Source organism: Eretmochelys imbricata, chromosome 1, assembly GCF_965152235.1.
Source record: "Eretmochelys imbricata isolate rEreImb1 chromosome 1, rEreImb1.hap1, whole genome shotgun sequence".
Taxonomy (NCBI): domain Eukaryota; kingdom Metazoa; phylum Chordata; order Testudines; family Cheloniidae; genus Eretmochelys; species Eretmochelys imbricata.
In genome coordinates this window covers 58,735,181-58,747,705 of record NC_135572.1, presented here as the reverse complement: position 1 = coordinate 58,747,705, position 12,525 = coordinate 58,735,181, and the positions used below count along the sequence as shown (strand labels likewise).

General features: G+C 39.9%; 1 protein-coding gene across 16 annotated transcripts in view; it reads right to left on the bottom strand.

Annotated features, from left to right (window-relative positions):
* Positions 1 to 12,525, bottom strand: part of CAB39L (calcium binding protein 39 like) — a 104,661-nt gene that overhangs the window by 72,480 nt on the left and 19,656 nt on the right. For 7 of the 16 annotated variants that reach the window (XM_077811270.1, XM_077811279.1, XM_077811261.1 and 4 more), the window contains 2 exons: positions 6,608 to 6,824; positions 5,343 to 5,442 (listed from right to left, as the gene is read on the bottom strand). The exons of 5 other annotated variants lie outside the window; for them this stretch is intronic. In XM_077811270.1, coding sequence (XP_077667396.1) covers positions 5,343 to 5,351 — 9 coding nt within the window. In that variant the 5' untranslated portion in view covers positions 5,352 to 5,442; positions 6,608 to 6,824. Of the gene's footprint in view, positions 1 to 3,731; positions 3,751 to 5,342; positions 5,493 to 6,607; positions 6,825 to 12,525 lie in introns of those variants that run through there. 4 more of the 16 variants (XM_077811307.1, XM_077811335.1, XM_077811243.1 and 1 more) reach the window with 3 other exon arrangements.

Sequence of the window (12,525 nt, the reverse complement as noted above, 5' to 3'; positions counted from 1 at the left end):
CTTTGAATACTATTAAAAAGCAAAACAACAAAACCCAGGACATTTTAAAAAACAAACATCACATTCAGCTGTGTCAAGGTAACTTTGATTATTCTGATTTTTAAATAAATTTACCACTTTTGACTATTAGATTTCCTCTTTTGGGGGGGGGGGGGGGGGGAGGGGAAAAGGAAGTAATTTTTTTATATGTTAGCTTCAAGGATCACAAGGCTTATTATCTACTGTTTCCCAAAAGGAATTAACCTATATACATCTTCTGAACATAGTCTCTGTACTAAATAGTCGCTATTTTCACTACAATTCCAAACAGGATTTTGTATCACTAGACAGGTAAGATTTTTCCCCCCCAATCCTAGATGGAGTCCAGTGAATTCTAAAAGGCCAATATTTACAACAGTGGGCGGTATTCTGGTTACCTTGATTTCCAAATGCCCAATCTGAGGTACCCCAAATTACCGGAACTTTTGAAAATCTGGAGCCAACTTTTTTCTGTATCAACTACACCTTTGATGAGGGTCTGTCTTTAATTTAGGGCTACTTGTAAAAACTGAAGGAAGTGAAATACTAGTACTTCCAGAGTAGATGAGGAACCTTAGGGAATTTCTTTGTAGAGCTATTACACACAAGCTTACCACTACAGCACCTTAATGGCACAAAGGAACTTCCCAGTGACAAGGGGAGAGCCATTACTCTTCACTTCACTCCCTACTGTTGACTGTAGCAGGGCAACAAATTCATTCTCTTCTCTGCTCCTGCCTTCACCTACTATATCAGGGTGGACAAACTTTTTGGCCTGAGGGCCACATCAGAGTATGGAAATCATTCATGGCTCGCTATATACTCACAAAATAGGGGGTTGGGGTGTGGGAGGGGGTGAGGGCTCTGGCTGGGGGTGTGGGTTCTGAGGTAGGGCCAAAAATTAGGTGTTCAGAGTGTGGGAGGGGGCTCTGGGGTTGGGGATGCAGAACGGTGCTCTGGGCTGGGACCGAGGGTGGGAGGGGGATCAGGGCTGGGGCAGGGGGTTGGGGTGCAGGAGGAGGCCAGGGGTGCAGGCTCCGGGTGGTGCTTACGTCAAGCGGCTCCTGGAAGCAGCGGTATGTCCCCCTGTCCAGCTACTACACAGAGGGGCAGCCAGGCAGCTCTGTGTGCTGCCCTGTCCGCAGATGCCGCCCCAGCAGCTCCTATTAGCTGTGGTTCCAGGCCAAAGGGAACTGTGGGGGTGGCGCTTGGGGCAAGGGCAGCATGCGGAGCCCCCTGGCTGACCCTATGCATAGGAAGGACATGCTGCTGCTTCCGGCAGCCACGCGGAGCCATGGCATGTGCAGAGCGGGGCAAGCCCCCGACCCCGCTCCCCGGCTGGAGCTCAAGGGCTGGATTAAAATGTCTGAAGGGCTGGATGTGGCCCCTGGGCCGTAGTTTACCCACACCTGTACTATATCCTCCACACAAAAAGCAAGCCATGGGTAGAGTGCAATTTATGCATTTTAAAAATCTCTGTTGGACTCTCTTTCTTGGTACCGTTTGTTCCCAACACCAGTCTTTTTGGCAGACATGTTCCTGTCAGACCTATGGTCTCCTTTGCCTCCACTATTCAGTGATTTTCTTTGGACATGAACTACTCTCAGTCACACAAGATAAAGGAAGCAAATTGTGGCAAACTTTGAATGTAGAAAAGGCTGGTAGCAACTGAAAACTACCACTATCGGAGGGCTCTTTGGTGACCATGGTTTGGTGGTCTCCCGCAAGTTCCTTATGAGGAGGGGTTAACTTCATAAACAGTACCACTACAGCTGACACTAATTTGTCAGTAAGTCTCAGACTTACTACCAGTCTATGAGATGAGGGGGAAAAACAGATCTTTAAACCAAATAACTTTCAGCTTTGGAGGTGGTTTCCCAGTATAGGAATGAGACACATTGCAAGGTTGTGGGAAATAATGCACTTCCACTTCCTGAGGTTGAAACCTGTAGACAAACAGAACATCTCAGCCTCCACAGCTAGAAAGTCCAACACCTTTCATGCACTCTAAATTCACAAAAATATTTCAGTGACAAGTGTCAGTTCTGGCAGTGTTCAGCTAGGGTTTGTTTAAAGAACATGTTTTCTTTTGTTTTATTTTAGGGAAAAAAAAGTGACAAAAATAGTGAAAAGCAGTTTTTAAAGCAACCTTTCCCAGATGTTTGGCTAGGCCTGTTAAAATTTGAAAGAAGAGCTTTTTTATGATGGGCAGTAGGCGCGGGCATGTGTGTTTCATTCTCTGTGAGAAATTCTTCTGCTCTCTTATATTTTACCAGGTTATTTTGTCATTCCCTCAACATCCTCATGATCATACATGCACAAAAAGCAAAAACTTAATACGCAAGCTCAAGCATTCATGAAGTCCAGAGACTAATAAGATCAGCAATGTGCAGGTTCTAGGAATAGTCAAAGGAACGGATGAGATTGCATATCATCACTTTGCACTCACAGTGCATGCCTTCCCTGAGATCTCAAAAACTTTTACAAACATTAATGAAGCCTGACATCATACCACTGAGGCAAGTAAGTACAACTATCTCCACTTTTACAATGTGGGAACCGAGGCACAGAAAGATTAAATGATTTGTCAAAGGTCACATAAGAATCTAATGGGAAAGTCAGGAATAAAACCAAGATTTCTTGGGTTCAGATTCAGTGCTTTATTAATCACCAAACCAAATCTATTAGTTTTGCAGACTACCACAGGCCTATTCAGCAAACATTTATCAACTAAGACTTGGGGGTGATGTAGAATGCCATCCAATAGGAACAAAAGCCTAAACTAAAGGTTCCTCTTCCCCTCTCCCCTCCGCCCCATCCAGAATTCTGACACCCAGGCAACTAGACCTCTGTTAATTTTGGGAATATGCAGGATGGTGTTTGCAGAAGGTAAAATCTGTTTTTCGTCTCAGCAAATCAGTGGGATAAAGTTTAACAGACTGATTTTCATGTGAATCTGAAAGGGCGGGGAGTGGAGAAGATCTGACTATTTACAGAGATCTGAATTTATGTTCCTACAGCTCAGAATAGAGGATATGCCATTGATAATCCAATATATCATTTAATAAAAAACAACCAAGCCACATCCACCAAACAACAAAGCCCAACAGCTTCAATGGGAAGTTTGGAGTCAGCTTGTCAGGTGGGAATGCTAAAATGAGGTAAAGAAAGAACGTTGATAGGCCACCACCCCTTTTTAGCTCTTGAAGATACTACTATAATGGGCCAAACAAACTCTCTCAGCCCAGCTGAGTTTCCTGTGAATAGACTGGCAAGTACAGAAACCGGTTCAGCCAGCCTACATGTTCACCAGCATGACATACGGATATGTTTAGTGTGATCAGAACTCTTTAATACAAATATAAACTTAATCAGATTTCTTTTCATACACATTATAGGCTCCTTCCCTGAGCCCTCCTTTATTTCTTGATCACAGTCTTCCTTAAAAGACCCCAGTATATCAGAGTTTATAAAGACAGTAAAGAAGGGAGAAGCAACGTGAGTGAGGTAATATCTTTTAGTGGACCAACTTCTACTGGTGAAAGTGACAAGCTTGAAGAAGAGCTCCATTTATCTTGAAAGCTTGACTATCAATACAAGTTGGTCCAATAAAAGATATTACCTCACACACCTAGTCTCTCTAATATCTTGGGACCAACATGGCTACAAGAACACTGCAAACAAAGCAGGAGGCATGCAGACAGCAATATTACTTCAGTCAGCAGCAGATCCCATCATTATACAGTAACTCAGTTAAGCAGTTCAGGAACAAATACTTCCTCCTCCTTCCCACAAACACAAGAATGACAGCATGTGATTCATTCAATCCATTCTTCTTACATGTCACTTGAGACAAGCAGTTTGGTACTGAAAGTGAAATGATTGTATAAAATTTTACACAAATTCAGGCAAGAAAACTTTATATGTTTTGCTGTCCTTTTAGGTGTACAGTATCTGCCTGTGTACCAGAATCACAACACTCTATTAACATATTCACCCTGGGAGGAGTTATTTTTTAATAGGTAAATAAAATATCTTCATTTCTCCCCACCCCATCAATGTGCTAAAAAGCACTGATGGGGTGTAGATTGTGTGCTGGGATTCGTAAATTGTCACTATCATTTTGCAGTCTAATTATGTATTATTGCACCCCCCTCCCCCCAAAAAAAAAGTGTTAAAAGGACATTAAGGTTATAAACTTAATCACTCAGATTAGGAAATGCCAGAATTCAGGCTGCCCTTGCAATGTTAAATTCAGCCCTTTTGTGTATATGCGTTACATTTATACTCTTTACGTACATGATTACATACTATTTTTACACAGGAAAATGCACGGAATGGACAGTGTTCTAGAGATGAATCGGGGTTGTGCATCAAATGAGGCTGTTATCTGGATCCCTGCCTCATTTGTTGCAGAACTGGGAAGTTATGTAGTGAATGAGGAAGGGGATTACAGGAAAACAAAGGATTGTCCTATAGTTAAAGCAGTTGTAGGATACTCTGGAGAACTGGATTCTATCCTGCCTCTGTCTATATTATGTTGGACAAACCACATAAACCAAAATTTTCACATTTGTTTACTAATTGTGTGTTCTAATTTTATGGGTACTCAATGTGAGATACTTGGCATCAGATATGCAGGTGTGCTGGAGCACTCACGATGGCAACTGAGGTTGACTGGAACTGTTCTTTAAACATATAAAGTGCTATAAAAAATGCTAAGCACTCTTTTAATTAATAAATCAATCAATCAATCAGGCTCCAGGCATCTCAAATAGGGCACGCAGAATTAATGGGCACTTTTGACCTTGATCTCTCTGTGTCTCAATTCCCCACCTGGAAAATGAAGATAATAATATTGCTTAATCTCACAGGAATGTTCTGAAGATAAATGCATTAATGTTTGTGAAGCACCCAGATACTATGGCGAGAACACTATAGAGACACAAAGGAAGAAATTAATAATTTTGTATTCAATGTAGGCTATGGATTGTGTGCATTAAATAAGGCCTGTGAGCAATGAGGAGAATAAAATAGAAACAGAGAATAATTCCCATTCACTTAATGAGGCAGGGGGTCCTGCAGAAAAAATAGACTTTAATTATGTAACTATGTACTATCTCATAATGCAAACACGCAAATCGGAAGGGGGAGTGAATTAAGCTTGCACAGGCAACTTAATCCTGGTATTTCTTAACTTTTGAGTGCTTGAATTTGCAACCTTAACAATGCTCTTTTAGAGTAGTTTTTTTGTTGCAATTTCCTAGGCTTTTAAAAAAAGAAAACTGAGAAAAATTCTATCACATGGAACTATCCCAACTCACATAGATCATCAGCAGGACTGGAAACTTTAGGTCCACCACATAGACTAGTAGTGCTAGAAGGTGATGAGACACACAACTTGGAAGTAGGTTTTGCAGATATCTGCGAACAGCAGAAGAAGGGTAACACTCAGGAGTCTTTGGAATCTCTACCTATAGCATGGCAACAGGAATATTTGTGAAACATAAGCAGAGCCCAATCCTGCCCATTGAAAATTCAAAGTCTCCAATCATGCAGGATCAGGTCCCTTAACTAATTAAAGTGTGTGAGATTAAAGCCATTATTTAGGGGCTATTATTATTTACTTATATGGAAGGGGAATTTTAGCCTAATTTCCATTTAGAGTAGTAGTAATAATTATGGAATCAAGAGAAACTGGTAATAGAACCCAAATAATTAAACAAAAAAAAAATCTTGAAACAGCAGCCAAGAGGGAAAAATAACACTCTTGATCCAGCAGTTCAAACATTAATACCAGTATTTATTCTTCTTTGCTTTATATTAGCCATTAATGGAAAGTGACCCATACCACCTTCATTCACTTGGTCGTATCTTTGAAAAGGGTCAGATCACTTCCTGTAACTCCATGACACATTAAATAATTTGGCACTGCAATGGGTTTGCTACTACTACAAATGGGCCAAGTTCTAAAGTCCTTACTCAGGCAAAACTCCCCAGAGACTTAAATGAACATTTCGCCTGATTAAGGACTTTCAGACTGGCCCATTACCTCACAGAATCCTAGAAGCTAGACATGTAAGAGACCTATTAGATCATCCTCAATCTCTTTATTTATAATTATGTATGCAGTTACATGTGACAATTTGCATATATACTCAAATTTCATATACTTAACAATAGTTTCTGAATTTCTTACGCAAGTGACTATGTTCTCATTTCTCTGTATCTCAAGAGCAAAGCTGCATCTGCAAGTACCTCACTAGAGAGAAGCAAGAGAAGTGATATATTGCAGCTATTTTATTTTTTGAATCCCCATTGTAAATAAAACCCATTTCCAAAGATATGCCATGGATACAGAATATTTGTTAACAGAGCCAATGCTTACGTAACAGAAGTAGTACCGTTTAGGACTGCTTTTAACATAAAAAACAAATATACCACATTAGTTTACAAAGCTACAAAAAGGTAACAAGTAGTAAGTGAGAATTTCATTACCAAAAAGCTATTGATAAAGCAAAAAAGGAAGTTTTAAATTCATTACCTAATTTTATTTAATTCAGACTGGATAATCTTAGCTGATACTCACTGTGTACAGAAATGTCCAGGCTTGTCTAAACAACAAAAAGCAGATACATGATGAGGTGCTGAAGACAGCTCTCTGCCAGACCCAAATCAGCGGTCCAGTTGGAGGACCCTTTACTTATCTTCAATTTAATATAAGTTCTTCCTTATTATTGACACGTGGCAGAGAAAACAAATTCCAGAATTCAGTCTCAACTTGCTTGCTGAAGAGTAACTGTTACCTTTTGGGAAAAATGTTAACAGAGTTGATGACTAAAACACGCACACTCTCTTAGAGCAGCTGTAAATTTCCACTCTCCTTTTCCTGGATTCAGATTCCAAACCTCATTTGTCTCTCTAATCTGCCAGGGGCAGTTCTGTTTCTAGTCAGACTAGCTCTGTGTATGTGAGTCTTCCCTCCCCTCCCAGCTTTCTCTCTCACATACACCCTCCCTCTGTAAACTGAGCTCCACGTCAGAGGAATGTGTGTAAAGCAAAAGACAAAGTAATGTCTCTGCCAACAGAATTTTCTAGGGTTAAAATCACAAATACAACAAACCTACATCACTCACATAAGTTTTCCCTCTTCAGTCTTTTAGTATAGAAGCCCACCACAGATGCCTCTTGCACACCCACAGTGTGGTAGAGGCTGCTATAATTACATTATTCACCTTACCCTTCTGTTTAGAATGTAAATAAGGGCTTCTAACAGTGAATGGTTTATGGTTACAAGATAATAAAGTCAACATGCTACCACAGGAGCTCTTTGGGCAGAGAGGATCTACCTATAGGCTGCTGTTTCCTGCTTGAAAAAAAATATTTACTTTACTCAATATTATTATTTCAGTGCAAAACGCACAGTTTATTCTGAGAAAAATAAAATCCAATTGACATAAAAGGTGTTTCTCAATCTAAGTGTATTTTAATTTTATGACAATGTCAGCATAAGACAGGAAGGAGAAATTCAAATCTACTGAAACAACATATATTACCAACTATTATCGATCATGGGAAAATATAGCAAACTGCATTTAACTTAAAGGATCCTCTTGGATAGGTGGGGGAAATAGGAAGAGAATGTGTATGCGTGTGCCTGTGTGTTCTTTTAAAGCTTCATTTTTCTTTAACAGCAGTGATTCTTCAGGCTGTTTTGCATATGTCCAGAGGGAATTACATATGCTTTTTCCCCCTACAGCTAATGTCTAATATACATTAAAGACCATGGAAAGAAAATTGTTTTACTAACTACTGCTACCAATGCAGTGTTTTAAATTCCTTCCTCATCTTATTTCTGCTCTGTTTTAGCATTATAATGAGCCTTTGCATGATGAGTGATGAATATATACCTGTGCTGAAATCAACAGTTCAGGGCGAAGCTTGGGGCTGAATTCTGTATCTCAGCGTTTTGTCAAGTTCATTATCACCTCACATTATTTAAAAAGTGTGTGCGCGCATTAGCAGATTTATTTTAGAAACCTCTCTCTGTGTCCACCATATGTTAGTGCTACCTTCCCTTGTCCTGTCATGTCTCAATTTAGAACTCAGTTGTGGTAGTTAACCTTATAGTGGAGGCAGTGCAGAGGTGTACCACCCCACCGGGAACTCTCGGAGGCACCGAGCCTGGAGATCTGAGCAATGCAGGCGCAACACCACCCTTTCAAAGGGTGCCGCTTCTGTTTGCGGTCACCAAGCTCAGCTGGCCAGGGCAGAGGCAGCGTTGGGAGAGAGAGAGACTCACTTTGAAAGAGCCTAGAATCAGCAATCTTTAATCTTTGTACTCAAAGGACTAAAATATATATATATGACCCTGCTCCTGGCACTATCTCCCATCCTTATGCATCCACACAGGAGACACTACCTTGTCCTCAGAAAGATCTTCTTTTACTTGCATGTAAAGCAGCACACGCATTTATGCTCAAAATAATAAAGCATCACTGAGGCACCTAGGCCCCAGGGTTTTACAACCATATGTTGAGATGGCGCGGAAACCATGGTTAAAGCTGCTTCTGAAGTGAAATGCATTTAGTACTGGTTCACCCACACCCAAAACGAGCTGCAGGAAGAGGCACTGGTCATTCAGAAGGTGGCATTCTTAGCTCCAAGTCAGTTCTGACGCAGTCCCCCAGCACATGTTTAGCTGTGCTGCTGGAGGTGCCATCTTTTGAATGAGACCTAAAACAAATCTAACAACATGTAATAAAAGATGCAATTGCACTTTTTTGTAAGGGTAGAGGCATTAACTGTTATTTCCCAGTCAAACTCCACTTGGTATAATTACATCCTCCCCACATCACTTCTATTGATGTTTCAGATGGAAAAAGGTACTCCTTCATTCCTTTCCTAAACTGAAATACAACAGTGGTGTGCACCATGGAATGCTTGCTGAGTTTCACCACAGAGGAAAAAGCCGCATTTCAGAGGTAGGTTAAGTAAGCCCACTGGATGGTTTGTATATCATTACATTTGTAGAAGCATTTGTGGTATAGACAGAATAAGAAATGCTATATAAACATAAGATTATCATAGAATCATCTAGTCCAGTCCCCTGTGCTGAGACAGGACCAAGTAAACCTAGACCACTTCTGACAGGGAGTCGTCCAACCTGTTCTTAAAAATCATCTATGATAGGGATTCCACAACCTCCATTGAAAGCCTATTTGAGATCTTAACTACCCTTGTAGTTAAAAAGATATATTTAGGGTCTGAGTGATATATTGAGCTCTGTTTAATTATATGGTCTGGTTATTTTCATTCAGAATTTAGATATATTTTGGGGACTTGTAATTATAGGCACTACAGGCTGTGATTTTGCGTGCACTCAAGTAGGACACCCTACTGCAAGTCTTCTGCCTAGAGAAATTCCCTTTAACAGGAATTCTGTGCATATACGTCATGCAGAAATGAGTCTTTATTCTGAAGGGCTGCATGAAGTTGCTCAATCCTCATCCTTGATTAGTACACTCGGTGACGAGAAATATTGCAGATTTTTTCTCTTTCTTTTCACACTTTATGTGCCACCTTTCTAATGTGGAATTTTGTCTGGAATGGCTTGTGTAGAGAGTTGAGGCCTTTACAGTAGTTGATCTTCAGATAACAACTAAGGCCCCGAGTTAACGTACCCCAACATGGCATATTTATCCAGCTGCTAAGTAGTTAACTATTTCCTTTGACAAGGGCTTCCTTCGATAATTTAGTTTTGTTTCAATATATAATTTGTGCTCATCTCAACTCCTAAATTAGTTAATAATGAATAGCCAACAATTTTTAAAGTCTTTTCAAAATATACTGAACAACTTGTTTGCACATACTAGAGAACTCGGACTTCTATATATTTGAGTCCCATTGTATTTTTTCCTTCTTTATGAATGCAGATCTCAGGCTGAAGGTATGGGTAAAGTTCTTTTTTGAAAGAAATGACCTTATTTTCTTAACTTAAAAATCCCTCCATCTATTAGAGCAAAGAAATAAAACAGGCATTACCACATTTGCTCTTTATTTTCTACAATGATAAAAGGAAAGGTAAAAAGCTTTGAACCACATGTGGTAGTGATAAATTTATTTCCTGACTCTGCAATTTATAAATCTAAATTACATTCATGTTCAACATCTAATCATCCACATACAAAGTAGTTCCAATAAAATTTATCTTGAAACTATTTCTAAAATTATTTCTTTGTTAAAATGTGTGGGGTAGACAGAACACAGCATGATGTGGTATAAGTAGGCTTGGCAGAATCTGATTATATTTTATAATTTTGATGGATAATATCAATGCTTATTGTTAAGAATTTTTATTTTTATTGATTTAGATTTTCAGAATGTGAAAAATTATGGCCGCAGTCAGACAGTTATAGAATGACAGCAGATGCTGAGCTTCAAAGAGTTAAAGCTTTATAACCATTAAAACACAACTGTCTATACCATGTCAAAATATACAAAGTAACCTAAAAGTATCCTTAAAGTATACTTAAACTAAATTAAGTTCTCAAACAGTATTTCTTACTTTGTCTATCTGTAAATTTTGATAATCATTTATAGAAATATTTTTTCATCCATTCGTGTGTTTACGGTGAAACTGATGTTTACCAACATTTACCAATAAAAATCTAATCCTTTCAACTCTAGATATAAGGTTTTAATCAGCATTATTAGGGATGGCCTTCAATAAATAACTCACTCACTCAATATGGCCATCCCAAATTCATGTCAATAAAACTTTTCTACCCCCTCATCACATATTCTTTCTGACCCTATAATTTCTATTTTTATATATAACCCCCAAGGGGGAGTGTGGATATGTACATTATGTAAACACACACAAATCCTGTGAAAACACAACCTAAACTGAAAGCCAATCTAGTGGTCTGCTGCTCACGAAGGTACAGAACAACAGTGTGAAGAGGGACCCTACGGATAGATCTACGCAGCAAAGAATAACCCACCGCACTAAGATTCAGAGCCCAGGTCAACTGCCTTGGCCTCATGCTGCGAGGCTAAAAATAGCAGTGTAGACATTCACACTTGGGTTGGAGCCCGGGTTCTGAAATCTAGGGGTCTCAGAGCCCAAGCTCCAGCCTCAGAGGGAACATCAAGACTGCTATTTTTAGCCTGACAGCACAAGTCTTGCAAGCCCGAGTCAATTAACCCAGCCTCTCAGACTAGGCACTGTGGGTTTCTGTAGAGAGAGATTTCAGAGTTGTAGCTGTGTTAGTCTGTATCAGTTAGTCTCCTCGCTGTTTTTGTACAGAGAGGGGCTCCATCCTCGCCTGCACCCAACTGGAATGAAAAGAGGAAGGAGCAGCTTCCCATCCCTCTGAAGAACAGAAAACTGGTATCCATCTTTACTGGCTCCCAGAACTGAAGTCAGTGATGTTGCCTCTCTGATTGCTGTAGCTGAGTTGCTGCTATTGTATTTTGGCTAAAACTGAGAGCAGGATTGAAATAGATTCTTCACATAAACTATTTCAAAAAATGTAAACAGATCATGATGATCATGTTATTCCTTCTTCCTCCCCTCAGCTCCCTCTAGCGTTCCCAGGCATGGACTACATTCTTTCCTGTTCTATTCAGTTTGCATTAAATATAACTGCAGAGGACAAGAAAGGCGACGACGATCTTTCTAGAGAATTCCAATTCCTGGTATGAATCCAGAGCCCACTCCACCAGTTAGGTTCCTCTTCATTTCTGCAGCAGACCCATACTTACAAGAGCAATGAGAGCACCATTGGCTCACAGAAAACTAAAAAAAACCCACAATCAGGAACATTGTACCAAAACAAGACATTTGTTGCGCACATCTCTCCCCCTGGAGAGAACACACACGACAGATGTTAGTCGTGTTGCTTAATGCATTACCAGAAGGCGCTCAGATACTATAGAGATTAATATGGTGCAAGAAGCCATACAGAATACAACAGAGTCTGGCCTAGGCAGCAGTAGCTGGAGACATGATCAACCGCCTTGTCTCACTGTTTTAATCAGTGTTGGGGAAGGGGCCAGAGGTGATATGGAGTCCTGTCCCCAACCACCAGTAGTCTTCTTGGAGCACATCATCCATACTGACTTTACTCCCAACACTCACTCATCTGCCCTGGGCCTTTTCACCACATAAGTGTAGTACTATCATACTGTATACAAAATGAGAAAAACTTCTAAAAAAATTCAACTAAACAACTCCTTCCACACCTCTGCCACCCCCACAGTAAAAATCAGAGGTAAAGCAAGCAGAACTTTTTCTCTAATAAAAATATTTTAATAATAATATCTTGTACTTCAGAACTAAGTTCAGCACGTGAAATAGAAATACAGGATTAAAAACTTAACTTAATCATGTCTGCTCTGAAAAAATTCACTTACAAGATACATTCTCTCTCTGTGTCCCAGTGTCATGACTTCTACTTGGCTTCTCAATACCATTATAATCATAACTCTGCTTCCCATTTT